We start from the raw sequence: 17,018 nt of genomic DNA, 5'->3' as shown, positions 1-17,018 counted from the left end.
TCCGTGGTGGTGCCGATCCTTTACCCGGTGCTGGGAACAAATGGTGGACGTGTGGTTGCAGCCTGGGTGGTTGGAGAACCACAATGCCTGCCGGGAGCGGCGTCTGCAGATGCCATATGCATCACACCATCAAGGCAGCCTGAGCCTTGATGAGTACAAGGAAAAATGGGTACGTGAATTCATTTCTGTTTTCTCAGACATAATACTGCATATTTTGTAATTATTTTACATTTTTTCCGCAGACTTCATCACATGATGGTCAGGAGTGCTCCCGGTTCAAGGCATGGGTTATGTCCAAAAAGGGCAAGGCCACGGCAGACATCGACTTCAACTCGGAGGACTCGCCCGAGGCGTACAGCCATCCCAGCATCCACAGCCGCGTCACCAAGTACACAGCCATGGCGAGGGAGGTTCACGGGCCAGAGTTCGATCCGAGCTCTCAGGATATCGATGCTGAAATAGTGATGAGGGTAGGAGGAGGGAAGAAGCATGGCAGGTATTGGATTGGAGATAGCGTGATCGACACTGCCAGTACTCCCACTCTCTCCCAGATCCGAGCAAGGAGCACGGACTCGAGCCCCGCGATACGGCCACGGCCTACCGCTGCACAGCTACAGATGCAGGCTCTGTAGGTTATTTCTGTTTCTTTAATTTTTCATTCATTTTGTACTTACCTTTTGCTTGACAATAAGTGGTTGGGATGAAATATTGTAGGCCCAGGTGGAGGTAGAACGGAAGCGCCGAGAGGAACTAGAGGCGAGGATCGAGGCGGATCGGCAGCTTGAAAGGCAGAGGACGGAGCAGATGTTCCAATACATGCAGAGTGTTTTCCACAGTTTAGGTCAAACTCCACCACCTATGCCACCGAACCTCTTCCCGTCACCTCCACCACCTCCTGCAGCTACTCCTGTGAGTCAATCTCAACCTTACAATCAATCTAGACTTAAACTAGAAACAACAGGCACTACAAACTTCCACTAGAATTACTTGTTTAGACTATGAAATCTCTTTACCTAAATTTGTGCAGAATCAATCGGCGGCGTCCAATGCAGAATCTTCCTGGGGGCAGTGGCCACCTGCACGTCCTCCTCATCCTCCTCAGTGACTTGTCATTTCTGTGTTTGTGATGCAAAACTTGTGAATTACTTCTTTAGACGAGAACTTATGAATGCTATTTGTGTGCTTGTGAATCCTGTGGTGCAATTTATATGCTTGTGCTGCAATTAATATGCCTGTGCTTCTGTGGTTGTTTTTTGAGAGGGGTCCTTTATACCTAACATTTCTGTTTTGTAGTAGGTATTAGGACACTTTCGGCAAAGAGGCCATTTCTGGTACTAGGAGACGGGTTTGCCGAGTGTATTCTTCAAACACTCGGCAAAGGGGTCATACATTTTGGCGGGAGTGCTTGTTTGCCGAGTGCCACAAGGCAGGCACTCGGCAAACATGGTCATTTTGCCGAGTGTTTTGGAAAAAGCTCTCGGCAAAGGGGTCATAAAAAATTGGCGGGCCGGGCTTCTTCGCCGAGTGCCTGCCCCGTGGCACTCGGCGAACCATCGATTTTTGCCGAGTGCCTGGCAAAAAATGCACTCGGCAAATGATAAAATAAAAATGGCGGGTGGGGCTTCTTCGCCGAGTGCCACGGGGCAGGCACTCGGCGAACCATGGATTTTTGCCGAGTGTTTGGCCAAAATACACTCGGCAAACGAGTACACTTCGCTGAGTGCATTTAGGAATACACTCGGCAAACGAGTAGACTTCGCCGAGTGTCGGCCGTCAGACACTCGGCAAAGCTTCCGTCGCCGTCACTGACCGTTAACGCCTTTGTGCCGAGTGTTTAATTTTGCCGAGTGTATTTTTCACTCGGCAAAAGGTTTGCCGAGTGCCCGACGATCGACACTCGGCAAACAGCCTGTTTGCCGAGAAAAACTTTACCGAGTAGATTTCGCCGAGTGTTACACTCGGCAAACTATTTGCCGAGTGTAATGGGGCCTTCGCCGAGTGCCTGTGGCACTCGGCAAAAGAACTGTTTCCGGTAGTGCATCTGACCCAAGAGTCAAATTAACTTAAGTCCTCTACCTAAGTTAGGCCAACATAGTAGAGCATTGCACTAAGAGAGAGTTTTTTGACACTAGGCATTGAAAATTTAGGCACAAGAAAACTTGTCATCGCAATAGCATTTCAAATTTTGTAGGCCAATCAACGAAAAACCACACATCCTTCATTTTTTTTTCACCCTCTCTTTTGCATGATTTTAAACAATGCAGTGGAGGTTATTTTTTTCTTTCTTTCCACCGCGACACACTCACCAGTCACCCCCTCCCTCCCCCCTTACAAAATGCAGCAGCACTGAGCCACTGACACCCAGTCCCCACCACCTTGCGGTTTTACAATCATCCCCCAACCCGCCCCCCCCCCCCCCCCCCCATCCTAAGAAAAAAATTATTACTTTATACTATACGCCGTACGCGTAGCGCCACTCGCTGGCTGCTGCGTACTTTGTACTTAATAGATACACACGTGCATGTAGGTATACATGGCCGAATGACACGACCACCTCTTAGCGCAACACACGTCGGAGCAATCGGCGCCGTTGGATCGGCGGCCGACGGACGGCCCGGATATATGTGGGCCCCGTCGCGTCCCCGTCGATCAGTGGAGCATGGGCTCGTCGGCGTTGATGCTGCCGTCGGCGCCGGGGCGGCCGGCCTTGTACTTGTACCACCTGGCGGCGACGAGGTAGACGAGCAGGTTGACGAGGCAGATGACGGCGAGCAGCCAGTAGAAGTTGTCGAGCCTGCCCTTGTTGAGGTCGTCGGCGATCCAGGCGTGGCGGTCGCCGGTCACCTTGTGCACGCAGGTGACGAGCGCCGAGCTGACGAAGAACCCCAGCGAGAGGGTGCTGAGGAACAGGCCTGTGCTCATGGTCTTCATCCCCTTGGGGCACTCGCGGAGGAAGAAGTCGAGCTGGCCGATGTAGGTGAAGGCCTCGCCGGCGCCGACGAGGAAGAACTGCGGGATGAGCCAGAACACGGACATGGGCACGACGCCGCCGGCGGGGACCGCGGCGTCGCGGGCCACGCGGAGGCGGCGGATCTCGGTGGCCGCGGCGCCGGCCATGGCAATGACGGAGAGCACGAGCCCCACGCCGATGCGCTGCAGCGGGGTGAGCCCGTGCGGGTTGCCGTTGAGGCGGCGCGCCACGGGCACCACGATGCGGTCGTAGATGGGGACGGTGAGGAGGATGGAGCCGACGAAGAAGACGGTGAGGGAGCCCGCCGGGATCTGGAAGGACGGGCCGATGCGGCGGTCCATGGTGGTCGCCTGGGACACCGAGAAGGTGGTCATCTGCGCGTACACCGTCCAGAACATGATGGTCGTCGCCCAGATGGGGAGCATCCGCACCACCGTCTTCACCTCCTCCACGTCCGTCCGCGTCGCCAGGCGCCACTTGCTCGGCTCCGCCGCCGGGTCCTCGTTGATCGCCGCGTGGTCAAGGAACCTGCAGCGACAACAGCGCGGGAAACAAAACACTGTCAGATTTGAAAAAGTTTACATGCAGGAAGAATCAGTCTAATAATTTCCAATGTTACATCTACCATTTTAATTAGCACAGAATTATAATTAAGCTAATGAACTTTGAAAGGCATCTTGATTAGTTCTTGGTAAAAATTCAGAGTAAGAAATACAATAAAGTTATCAGATTTTTTCCCGCAACAAAGCAGTAAGAGAATAAGTTGCTTAAAGTTATTTCTTCAAATGTTTCCTGAAATTAGTTATTCAAGTTGCTGTCAGCGCGCGGATCGCTTTAGCGGAAACAGAGAGCATGCAAAGTTTTTTTCAACTTTCATAAGCAACCAAAGAGGCCGTGCACAAGCTAAAGCAGTGGTCACAGGCGCAAGATTCTGCACGAGATGGAGACACGAACCCAATCAAGCACCTAAACAATTCGGCTAAGCAGGTGGCCGGCCTACGATGCGTCAAGCAAGGGCATCTACGTACAATTTCTTAAACAAAAAAAAAAGAGACGCAATCGCCATCTCAATAATCAGTCCGAGAATCATCATCGACACCTAATAAGTCTTTCAGGGTTTTATCTTTTAAACAGGTGATCTATATCAGGCTGTCTGTCAGGGTCATGCCATGAAACACGCTGGGATTAAACAAGGTAAGCAAGTTCAGGGCGTCAGGGGTGGCAATATTCTTCCCCAATCCCACATGCTCAACTGCTGAGACCCAATCAGAACCTGGAAAGAAACACCTGTTCACGCAAATGCAAATATGCAATGATACTGCAGCAGGTGAAGGCATCCCCAGATAGAGCTGAGACAACGGCTAGCATATCATCGGCGACAACCTCTGAAGAGACTAAACAACAATTTGAGGTCAGGCTCAGCGATGCGATGCGATGCCTTGTCGATAAGATAACTAAAGAGGGTTAATGGCAATCAAAAGTGACAAAAAAGGCTGGGTAAAATAGGGAGGATTGATGGCTCCAAATACGCGATGAGTAATGGCCAGTAACCTCCACGAGATCCCCCGGCCATCACCCTCACCGGCGATCAGGCAAATGGCATGGCAACGAAGAGGCCACGGATGGGATGGCGACCACACGGCAAGATCACATGCCTGCAGGCTGCTTTATCTTTGCGTTTGGTCCATGAGATAGATGATCCCTCCAGTGATCTCCACAGCTTTTCCAGCTCCAAGGACAGGACAACAATCATGCAAGAGCTTCCCTATGGCTTTTGACGGCCTTTCGGCGTGCACACGTCTCAGTCGTGTTCAGAAACAGTGAGCGTATAATTGAGGGAATATAGTTTTCTTTTGGGGATTCAATTTAGCTTTCTAGTGTCATGGACCACTCTGGAGTTCATATGAAGGAATATGATTTTGGTGCACAAGTGTATTTGTCAGTGGTCACTCACTGGTGTTTACCAAATATTTTCTTTTTATTAGTCTTGGGTAAGTGCTGTGAAGTTGTTGAAAGTAATTTTATCTAGAACATTATGCTGTGTATGTAATATCACCCAAGCTGCCTAAATCCCAATTTGATTTCGATATGAACAACTTGCTCGACTGCGCTACTTCCGGCTGGCTGCAGTTGCAGCAGCCAGCAAGCAAGCCGCTCGGCTGTTTTGATTTGCAGCGCAAGCAGGACAATGGAACAGCACCGGCATGCAGCAGCAGCTACAGTAGCCTGAACGCTGGCGGCTGCAGCAGCTGCAGCTGTCGGAACGCTTCGAAAATCTGTCCCATTTTCTTGATGTGATTTTACGACAAAAGTCTCAAGACTTCTAGTAGGCTATCTGGCTATGTATGTAGGAAAATGGACAGACCTTAAGGTTCATTCAACTAGACCTTGACTTCCAGGTGAAAAACAAAGGTGACGGCGCTGAGACTGGAATTTTCTACAGTAAGTAGGTTACCTTTTGCTGTAACTTGGTCATCCCCTAGTCATGTCATGATCAAATCACCAACAAGAAACCTCGTTTTTCTACGGAAACGACAATATAGGGGTACTATGGAAACCAGATGGGTAAAGGTTGAAGCTTCTTCAGAACTAATGCCAATACATGCCGGAGGGGAGATGACACCTGTAGACTAAAAGGCCTGAATGCAGATTCTCACCCCACTTCAAGATCCCATTCTGCTACAAACACAATCCTATCCACATCCCATTGGAGGTTTGATGTTGCAGCCCTATTGTTAGCTTAATATTCAACTGCAAGAATGCACACTTTGTACCAGCACATTTTTAATGCATCTTTATCTGGGAAAGTCTGAATTCCAAAAACTGAGAGATCAGTGGTGCAGCAAGTCTAGTCTTCAGAAAGTGGCAGGTAGGTGAGGGACAGCTTTCTCACAAGAGTCTCAAAGCTCACAGTGAGGCCAAAGCTGAGACTGCTACTAGACAACACGCAAGATGAAACTCCTTTGGCCTCGCCTGCCGACCTCACCCCTGTTTCTCCACATCCTCCCGTTCTGTACTACTAGGACTATATTGTATTCTGCATCTCTGAATTTCAGCAGGTGTTCTATCTAGATATTTATTATATGTATATATATAAATGCTGCTCTGTATTTTTGTGCAGATATGCTGCTCTGAATCCTTGTGCAGTGTTTATCAGGTAGTGCTGGATGCGGTTGGAAGACTTGCAGTGCAGAGCACCGGGCAGAGGAGGACACCAAGGATGGCCGGGGGGCAGGGGCAAGGGAGCACAGTCCGTGACCCCCCACCTCCCAGGCATTAGAATAGGGCAATTATTGGATTGGATGCTGCCAAAACTCGCCATTTGTCGCCTCTCCGGTTCTTATCCTCTTTCTCTAAAGATCGTACGTTACACGGAGACATAACATAACATAAGATGTTCGCTAAGACTATGCTAAAGAGTAAGTGGGGTGCTATGCATATATGGACACAAGACGTGTACGGCGGATGGGTGACAGGGCAAGAGGAGGTTAGTTCCAATGGCGGTTGACCTCTCGAGAGGATAAAGGACCATTTGTCAGTGACTCATCGCCGAAGGGTTTTGGCCGACTCGGGAAGGACGGTTGTAAATGCTCGGAAGAGAAGGCGGCCAGAACGAACAAGCCGTCCCCCCTAGGGCCCCTACAAGATGTGTGGACTTTAGCAGGGACAATTGCCAGCTCTAGTGACCTATACTATGAATTTGTCTTGAATTCATCCGTGGTACACCATGTGAGTGTGCAAGTTGGGAGAAAAACGATGGAGAGGACAAACAGTGCATTCGATTGCACAATCCATCCATCCATGCATCTACTACTTGCATTAGGTTTGGACTATTGGAGGAACCCTAGCTGGCAAATTCTCTTCTTGTCTGGCTGTCTCTCTCTGACCCTGGTTAAAACTTAAAACTGAGGTCAACAACCATGGTCAGGCGACTAACCCTATCTGGCTTGAGTCCATCCTAGTTTGACTCATTGACTGATGCCCTCACTTAAAACATTGGTCACTAGTACTAATCCACTAGTATTAGCATAGAGATTAACGCATTTATAGTAACTAATAAGAAAGGTAAGTATTAAGCAAGCAATCAAGCAAAGCATGCTCATGTGATGGAAAGGGAACAGTGAAAAATGTTTGTTTGGTAAGCAGTAGTAATGAGGTGGTAGGCAAAGCCAGGTCAGCTTACCGGAACTGGTCGGTGTGGGGGAGTTTCTCCTTGCGCTTGCTCTTCTTGGTGGACCCCTCCTCGGCGGCGGCGACCTTGCCGACGTCGATGTCGTAGAGCATGTCGGGGTCGGCGGGGAGCTCGAGGTGGCGCTTGCGCCAGGCGGCGACGACGACGGCGGCGATTTGCGTGAGCGGGCTCCCCGCCAGCTTCTTGAACCGGTACCTCCTCGTCCCGGCGAGGAAGATGACGAGCCCGGCGGCGATGGAGGCGGCGCAGGCGCCGTAGCCCCAGGGCCTGCCGAGGTTGTCCTGGACGTAGACGAGGACGGTGACGGCGAGCAGCGAGCCGAGCGAGATGAAGAAGAAGAACCAGTTGAAGAAGCGCATCATCTGGTTCTTCTCGCCGCGGTCCGTCTCGTCGAACTGGTCGGAGCCGAAGCCGGAGACGCTGGACTTGAGACCCCCCGTGCCTAGCGCCGTCAGGTAGAGCGCTATGTAGAGGACGCCCAGCTGCGGCCCCGTCGCGCGCGAGCACGACGCGTCGTTGGACGGGCACGTCGCCGGGCGGAGCCCCGGCGCCGCCGTCGAGATCGTCAGGATCGTCACCCCCTGTGAAACCAAGAATCACTGTCAGAAAAAAAAACAAATCTTGAGGGCATCGACTGACTGCCAAAATTAAATTTTTACCCCGGTAATTAGTAAACCTGTATTTGTATTGCGCTGTGATATAATCTTATCTTATCTGGATTATACTAGCACTAATTGATCATGCGTGTGCAGATAGAAATTGTTTGGAACTGTCCCAGGGGGAGAGCTGAGAGAGGGAGATGACGACCATGATGATGATTGCAATTGAATAGTCTTCTTCTGGTGCCCGTTCTTGTCATCACAAGAATAAGAGCATATTCTCGATCGAAAGCTCCAATTTTTATTTGGATTTTACCGTGGCAGCAGGATTGGGAACACAGCTAGATATTTTTGTCCATCCAGCAACCGACATGAACCGTCGATCACCTTAGGCTAGTTTTGGTAGGGTCTCAGCTCCTCCGAGGAGCCGGAGGAGCTAATTTTTTTTCTATGATTTTTTCACGTAATCCTATTTTTTACCAAATTATTTGGTAGGGCTTCAGTTAGAGCCGCAAGAGAAATCGGAGCTAGAGTCCTACCAAACTGATCCTAAATTGGGGTAGGAGTTGATGAGCAGTGGGATCCAATGGTGAGGGAGAAAAAGAATATAAAGGGAATCCCGAGCTTTTGGGAGACGAAGATGGGAGGGAGGAGAGTGAAGACTAAGATGACTGACCGACGCCTGGACGGCGGTGAAGATGGCGATGGTGAGGTAGCGGCCGAGGAAGGAGTCGGCGACGAAGCCGCCGAGGAGGCAGAGCATGAAGGAGGTGCCCATGAAGTTGGTGACGACGTTGGCCGACTCCGCGTTGCCCAGGTGCATCGTCGCCGTCAGGTACGTCACCAGGTTCACCGCGATGCCCAGCGTCGTCAGCCGCTCGTTCAGCTCCGCCACTGCAACACCATCATCCATGGGGGTCAGCATCCAGTCAGCGGCGGCGGCAATGGCCGGCCGGCCAATCAGGGCCGCGGATCTGCCTGCTGCCAGCGTGGCGCGGTGGCCGCGGCCGGCGCTGACGCGACAGGCGGAGGCGGCGGCGGAACCGAACGGGAAATAAAAGAAAAAAAGAGAAGAAAAAAAAAAACTCGATGGCATCTAGATGCGCGGCGGCGTACCTAGGATCATGGCGGCGGCGCCCCAGCGTCCGGTGGAGGCGCGTGGGGCGGGGCGGCCCTTGAAGTCCCAGGCGTCGAGGAGCACGTCGGTCTCCGCCGCGGCATTGGTCACCGGCAGGAGTCCCACCATCTTCTCCTCCTCCTCTCTTCTTCTCCCTCGCCGGCGAGGATCTGTGAGGAGGAACGGTGGGGTATCTCAATGTAATCGACTGGGGAGGCTAGCTGCTCGGTGCTCTTCGCTGCGGGGTTGGCTGGTGGGCGCCGGCCGGTATATATAACCGTTTCCCGGGGAGAATCCTGGTTGGGTTGGGGCCACTGATTATGGAGGGGGGATTAGATTAGAGGATAACAATAACATGCGAAGAGGCTTAACACGAAGGCCAGGGCGATTACGGCATGCGGTTGGGGGTGATTAATCGTAATCGCTTTGCTACCCGTTTATCCGTAGGGGTCGTAGAAGATAAGGGCAGGCTCCTGGAAACGGGAAGAAAGAGGGGACGATAAGGGCACTTGGCCAAACGGGAGGTACGGGGCCGGTCGATGAGTTTGGGAACACTACTACTACTGCCCCACACGGATCACTTTTTTTACCCACGTTTTTTCACGAGAAGCCTATGAAATCAAAAGGTTTTATGCCTTTCTTTCTTTTTTTTTTGGGGGCACGAGGTACTTACAACACGTCTGCGTGTTGACACGTGCACCGCGACACGTACGTGCAGCCACGCACCCACGTCGTATCCGGGAGTGCGTATGCGGATAAACTGGGACTGCATGGGGAACGAGTTGTGGACGGCCGTCGCAGGACACGGATGTCTTTCCCATGTCACTGAACTACGAAAATGAATCGACATACCGACGAGAGGGACAAGGTACGTACCATTGAAACAAGATATCTATAAGATAGTTAGTTGACATACCGGGGGGTGATTATCAAGTAGCGACAGCCAACTCCTTTCCCTCGCTCGAAAATGGCAGCAGAACAGTATCCGACTTTATAGAAAAAGAGGTGAATAGAATTCATGCCTACCACTTCCTTCGTTCGCTGTCAGAATCTTATACTACATCGCTGACGGTGCCATTTCTTCGCTTGTGTTTTTCTCTCCATCGTATGTTTTCGATTTTGTTTATTTAGTTTATAATGCATCTTTTTCTTAAAGCTTCCTAGCTAGATACTCATTCGGTCCCGATATAAGCGCGCCTCTAGCAATTTTAGATGATCACTAGTCTTAAGAAATGATATTGTGGCCCCTTATTACTTTATTACTTGCAGTTGTGGTTGAAAGCCGTGTTATTTGTTCAGTTCTCTAAATCCTAAATAAATGGGTATGTAGTGGAACCATAAAAGGAGAGTTCCTTTTCCAGTCTTCCAATAATCTCATCCTAATCCAACTATCGTATTGGGAGAGTCACAACTCCTTTATTTAGGGAGAGTTGGGGTGAATTATTGGGTTGTCCTAGTAATTATTGGGAAAAGGGAGAGTTAAAGGGGGACTATTTTATTATCAACTCTCCCAATACGATAGTTGGATTGGGGAAAAGGAGACCGCTGGAGATGCTCTAATTATCTGCTTGATTGGCGCCAGGCACTTCTCTTCACTTCACGGTATTTTTTTAGTGTGGGTGTTGGTTTAATTAGATGGGTCCCATCTAGCTGATACAAAGTTTGAATGCTAAAAGTACGCTTATTTCAAAAGCGAGGGAGTAAGAAGTACCATAGATAAGACAGCGGTTAATTACTCCTTTTCACGGGAAAAAACTACTCGACATATTTTGAGGCTACTAAAATTCTCAAAAAATTCTCAAAGTAAAAAGCCAGAGCTATCGGTGAGGTTTCAAGAACAAAATCAATCTAATTGCGAGATTCAAACATAATTTTTTTTTCAGTCTAGCAGTAGCAGCGATTGAGCAGTGGATTGGTATTAATTGATTTCCACAAGTTTAGATACTTCAGTGCTTTCCTTTGCTTCCTCTAGATATATTAGAGCCACCAGGGTTCTCAATTCTATTTTTGCTCTTTTTTCGGTCTTCATCGAAATCACCGAGATTCGTGAAATTTTAGCTGAAATTCGGATTTAAAAAGTGGCCTTTGGGTGAACAGTACTGAAATTTTGGGTGAACAATGATTTCGGTCGCCACTGAAAAGAATGAAAATTTGTGAAATTCACGAAATTTCAGCCAAAATTTTCATCACTGGGGGCCACGACTGCTACATTTATCATCAGTGTATGATTTATATTTCATCCATATCCAGTTTGCAAGCACCATGTTACCTTGTACCAACTCAGCTACAAGGGGCGGCCATGCTTACACATGTTAGACATCGACGGTAATCAAGAAAAAGTGTACCGATAATGGTCCCCAAAACAGTACCAATAATCCATCTCAGACACCCTTCAAGGAATGAGACTTCTTCTATGGAGGCAAAGTCCTATATGCATCAATGAATTTCATTGACATGAGTTGGCATCCTAGCTTTATGGATCGATGGATCCTCTCCACCTGGGTTCGAGACACAAACTTGGTATTGGTGCTCACCTTTCCTCACATGTAGGTAGAGAGCTTGTGCCCACAATATTTGAGTGCACATGTTGGTAGAGTGTGTGTGTGTGCCCACACTAGATGAGTGTAGATTCCAACCGTGTTTGAACTTGTGCTAGTGCGCATCCACATGAGTTTGTTTGAACATGCATGATGCATATGGTGTGTGTGTCTGACTTGAACTTGTAAAAAAGAAGACATTGACATAAGTGTAGATTATCGAATGTATACCTCCCACTATGCTGATGACAATCTGCTGCAAGATCTGGAGCATCTATCCATCTAGAGAGGAAGGTAAAGAAGTCTGCCATACTTGGTGGTAATTGGTCGTTTATTACAAGTTACCAATGTAAACTGATCTTCCTATGAAGCACAATCGATACTAATATCAAAGGGAGTATAGACAAGTGTAAAAATTATTGTCTAGATTATTCTTCCATTTTGTAGGATTCTCTCCTAAAATTCTCTAGGCGAGAATACAAGCATATCACTTCAATCTTTTCCTCGTGATTTTGAAGAATAGACATTTTTGAACACTGTATGGCACAAAAGAAAGTTCTATCCCAACAAAAGTTGATCAGAAACAATATCATATTACCAGCTTGTATGCTACGATTACCTCGCTTTTAAGCAGACGGCGCTAAAACGATTTCAGTGATGGATGTGCTAATCAATCGTAGCTTTGCTGTAATTCAACCACCAGCTAAAAGCAGAGAAAACTATTTTTGCAATTTAATTAAAATAAATTGGCATAAAGTGATTCAAAGTTGTAGCTTGTGATGCATGGCATATGTTATGGAGTACTCCCTTGAGCTCTGCAGTTGGTCCAGCTAGAAAACATATACTTGGGTTGGACTCAAAGCTCCAGCTCAACGAATTAGTTGTTACAGCGAGTAAAAATCAACAGCTGCAAGATACTTGCCAAATACATGTTAATCTCCTTCATTAGTACTTTACCAAATTCATTAGATGAATGGTCACAAAGTGTTAAGGTCATTACGGTTGCCAATCACGTCGGCCCATCTAGGAATCTCAACCAACTGTTATCACACCTTGGCCATTATATTTACACCCCATCATCCTCCTCCTCTGCGCCGTCGTCGCAGCTCGCAACCCATCCTCAATCTGCAACCGGTGTCACAATTTCACCTAACCCTGACCATAACTTCACCATCGACAAGAACAACTTATCGAAGAATAAAGGTTAGGGCGGCAAATGAATAGTCCCAGGGACACTTAATAATTTTTAAAAAATAAGAATAAAAGAACTAGTTCCCATAAGCACCATTGGTTTCTGATAGAGCTCTGCTTTTACTAAAAGAGGTATATTCTCTCTTTCTAATATGAATAATGAATGTCATTGTTCCTGTCCATCCTATTGTTTTTTTTTTCAAATCAAAAAGAAGATTAAAAGAAAAGGATTGTCCATGGATGCGCATTAGCACAATGGAAAAAAGATAAGGGGAGGAGCACAATGCAAAGACACTGAGGGGAGAGTGAGAGAGAAATTCTTCAGTAACACAGATGCTCCTATTAGGAAGGCATTAGTCAAAAATGCTATACAGATACCGTGTAAATGTCTTATTCGAAATCAGAGGGACAGTTACAGTCTAAGTAAAATGGATGTCATGTGTCAGCAAATGTGGCGTGGAGCTAACACGTGTGCAGAAATTTTCCAGGATGTTTGGTTTGTCTTTTGGTACGACAAGTTGTAGTGAGGTCATCCGATCCTAAAACTCATGATCTGGTTCACCCTAGTCCCTACAGAATCAAAGTGAAAAAAGAAGTAACGATTCACTCACCTAACCCGTGGCAGGTGTTGAAAGCACTATGGCCACATAAAGATAGATGATCCTTACAGAGTGAGAGAGAGAGGGGGGGACGATACAGACGAGACTTCTTGACCATGTGTGAGTGGTAGAACATACGTGCAGGTTATTACTAATGATGGCTTTTGAGATCATCAAATGTTACTCTAACAGGGGGAAAAAGAGGGTCAAAATGTAGACAGACTGATGATTTTTGATACGCAAGTGATGATGTTCCCACATTTTTTTTTGAAATTGTGGACCCGGCAGAGATTGCCGAATTTGTATTAATTAATAGAGAACAGGATGATGTTCCCACGTAACTGTTCTTAGAAAAGGCGGACTGGCCATCAAAATGTGCCACGTAAGGTTGTTCCTCCAAATTAAAGGTTGCCAAATTCCATCAACTTGGGAAAGAGATATCCATATATACACGCACAAGGTATATACGATCCTCACAATTTTAAGCCATTTTATTTCCTCGAGGAAAAGTACAAAACCGTAAAAAGAAGCATTAACGTGGCACACATACATGCTGCGCTATTTAGGTCATAGTACCCATCCATTGGTGCGTATCCTTACTCTTTAAGAAATATGAGGTTTGCGTGGTTGTCCTAGCGGATGAAAATCCATATTCCCTTGTTTAACTTTTGCTACCCATGTTATTCCTCGTTCGTATTCCCTAGCGGACGTGTTTTACACGAATGAGATCAGGCGTCGTTTTCTGCTGTAGCTATTGAGAACCAATCCCATCTGCATTTGAAAGTGCCTGCATGCGCCTAAAGTGCTGATCGACGTGAGACAAGCCAGTGGCTATCTTAGTCTCTAGGAATAGTACATTTGAGCTCAAATTCCTAGCTAGGTTAGGGGAGGGGGTCCACAGTGGAGCCCAAGACTGGAATCCCAATCAGGGTTTACTAGCTGCTTGATCCAGACAACAAAGTGTTGCTTCTCTCCAAGCAACAACTGGCAGCCATTCCTTTGTCTACTAGTTGTGTAGGATCCATACATAGTTGCAGAAAAGAGATAAAATTATTCCTAATGTTCCTTTTGCATAATATTCCGATATTGGAAAGCTTTTTTCTGCAAGATTCACTAGCATATAGACTTCATATGTTTCGGTTTTCCTTCCAAAGCAAAAAAAAAAAACCTTACTGATGATTAAGTAGTTTTTACAGTTAAGTAATAAACAAAAGAGAGATGATTCTATACACTATACTGCATCCCTTTTGTTTAAGTTTCTCCATGTCAAAATCGGCAATGAAGTTGCATTATACTGTTAGCATGTTTATCTGCAATTACCTGCTTTGATATGTCACATCAACACGATTTAGGTCAACGCATGCTTCAGATGATAACAGTCAATGTGGCACTACTAATTGTTTAATTTGGGTTATGTTGCGCATGTGGGGGCTTGACGTTGACCAGAAGACGACTATCTACAGACCTGATAACCAATTATTACCTGAAATGGAAAGAGACGAGTCATTGCCACCACTAGCTGGTAGAAGTAACATATCAATGCACCAAAGTTTACTTGTCAATTTGACAAATGTAAGCTTTGCATTGGAAAGTCAAACCTGGTGTTGGCCTATACGAGAATGTGCACATAACCTTACACCTTAGAGCACACCACGTGGTGATACTTACGTGCACCGCTGCTATCAATGGAGCGACATCTACATGTGTGCAGCCTCTTTGTAGTCCTTTTTACTTGTCGCTTTGGATATATGCTTCTATACTTTCCATAATTTTTTTTTTGAAGGTGTTGGTTGATTTTTATGGTAGATATGAGAAACGGATGCTGAGTCGACTAATTCCTATATAGCTCGGTGCGAATCGGTTATATTATTTTTTTCATAATTTTTTTCACTTTACCCTTTATTGCCGGCATCTAAACCCTTGCCAACTTTTGTTGGCAAGCCATGATGGCTTTGGATTGAAGATGATGGGAGTCACCCGGGCCATGTTATTCGTTGCTGTCATGCCACTGCCATGCATCTTTCCCATGCACGGGTTAAGAGTTAAGAGGGTGTAGCCTCCTCGGTCGTGTGCGACAGACCAGCTTTGATTTTACAGGATTTTATCATGGAACTTAAATTTTATAGGAAAACCAGTTTAAAGATTTTTTCTGAATTTTTTTGGTGAGCTTTATATTTTTGACTCATCATATGAAATGGCTAAGCAATGACTTTTTAGATGATTATGTAGCCTAAGCCGTTATCCGATGATATTAAACTATTGTTAAGCTGAGGCGGGGATGATTAGTGCACGGTTTAGCAATTGAAAATAGGGGATGAAAGTCACACTTTACAATACTTATTAAAAGATAAAAAAACACATTTTTCCCTTTCGAATAACTCACCATTTTTCAATGCTCAATTACATTTATTTATGTATTAAAATGGACTAGACTGGACATAAAATTATTGCAGCAAAATGTAACGGAAACTTACCGGTAATGTATCAAAGAGGATGAATTCATTAAATATTGAGCATACATTTATTCAGCTGAAGGTGTCCGTTGTTTGTGCTCATGTCCATAGACCGCACTACCACCAACACGGTCCTTGATAATGCATTGGAATCATTTTATCATCTCCACGTTGCTCCAAATGTAGCATTTATCCTGGCAAAAGAATTCAATACATATTGTTCACCCCTTTTTTCAAAAGATTCTGTGCAATATTTCTATAACTGCAAATGTTTCAAATCGAACGATCATCATTGACTTGTTCCTGTTCCACACTGATCACAAAACTATGGTCCTTCCTCTCTGCTAATGCAGCTACTCTTTGGATCACTTGGTCGTGATTAAAATATCTAAGGAACACCAAAAGCCAGCTTTAAAACATGCATCCTTTTCTCTTTATTCTTCTAGGGAGAAAAAGATAGGCAAAGCAACAGACATTTTTATATGTTAGGCCAAAAATCCAATGGATGGTATCTCTATCTTGTCTGTTTCTTTGGAAGTTTGTTAAACTGCACAATCTCTTAAATGCTCCAAGGAGCAATTGGAGCCTCCCTAAGTGTCGATGTACCAGTTTATTATATTGATTTGGGCGTACTGTGTGTGCCTAATTCTCTATCTTATTGCTTCCATTGGAGGGAATTGTTGGCTTTAGCATTGCATAAAAATATACTAGACAAGAACCATCTTTACATTTTTTTTGCTAATATATAAATATAATGTTATCAGTCCCCTTTTGTTTTTTAATAGGAGAACTTGCCCCTTTATTTTTGCGGACATTTTTCTTCAAAAAAATCATCAATATATGAGACATTTTCTTAGCCCTTGCTTTTTGGAATATGGAGAATATAATCAAATCTTGTGTTGGCAGCCACTAGAACCGCTACTAGGTTTTAGCTAACTAAACTACTTGTGCAAACTACATGGCAGTACAGCTAGTGCTACTACTACACATGAAACGATACAGTACTCATCTTAGTTAGCTAAAACCTAGTAGCTAATACCGATATTGTGCCGGGAGAATGATTCCATACTCTACTAGCTAGTGATCAGTACTCATGAACCAAGACAGGGTATGGTTTCAGGATTAGTAAGAAAGCATCTTAGTTTTAGAGAGCAAATAAATATTTTTTTCTATAATTTTGTTTTCCGTAGACAATGATTCCTGCAAGCCTGCAAGGGCATCTTCATAGCTGTTCCATAGTCTCGCGAAGTATGCTCTACCCCCTCTGTTTGTTTATGTGATATTTCAGAGGAGTTTGGCCAATAAAATGCTTTGGTGGGGCAAAAGAACATCTATAAATTGGACAGTTGAACATTACAA

General features: G+C 46.1%; 1 protein-coding gene across 1 annotated transcript; it reads right to left on the bottom strand.

Annotated features, from left to right (window-relative positions):
- Positions 1–2,428: 2,428 nt before the first annotated feature.
- LOC117860934 (protein NRT1/ PTR FAMILY 6.3) lies at positions 2,429–9,156 on the bottom strand. The gene is made up of 4 exons (XM_034744369.2): positions 8,879–9,156; positions 8,439–8,656; positions 7,155–7,744; positions 2,429–3,499 (listed from the first exon to the last, which is right to left on the bottom strand). The coding sequence occupies exons 1-4, from the start codon at positions 9,006–9,008 to the stop codon at positions 2,650–2,652; spliced, it is 1,788 nt and encodes a 595-aa protein (XP_034600260.1). The 5' UTR covers positions 9,009–9,156; the 3' UTR covers positions 2,429–2,649.
- Between the last annotated feature and the right edge of the window lie 7,862 nt (positions 9,157–17,018).

The sequence above is a fragment of the Setaria viridis genome, chromosome 6 (genome assembly GCF_005286985.2).
Source record: "Setaria viridis chromosome 6, Setaria_viridis_v4.0, whole genome shotgun sequence".
Classification (NCBI taxonomy): domain Eukaryota; kingdom Viridiplantae; phylum Streptophyta; class Magnoliopsida; order Poales; family Poaceae; genus Setaria; species Setaria viridis.
Note: the sequence above shows the minus strand (reverse complement) of the source record. Positions and strands in the feature narration are given on the sequence as shown.

What these genes read in the sequence shown, in the direction of transcription:
- LOC117860934 (XM_034744369.2), bottom strand. Translation starts at nt 9,008, where the DNA reads ATGGTGGGACTCCTGCCGGTGACCAATGCCGCGGCGGAGACCGACGTG. An exon ending in TCACCGCCGTCCAGGCGTCG is followed by an intron (nt 7,745 to 8,438) that starts GTCAGTCATCTT and finishes TTGGTTTCACAG; the next exon opens with GGGGTGACGATCCTGACGAT. An exon ending in CCCCACACCGACCAGTTCCG is followed by an intron (nt 3,500 to 7,154) that starts GTAAGCTGACCT and finishes TTGTCGCTGCAG; the next exon opens with GTTCCTTGACCACGCGGCGA.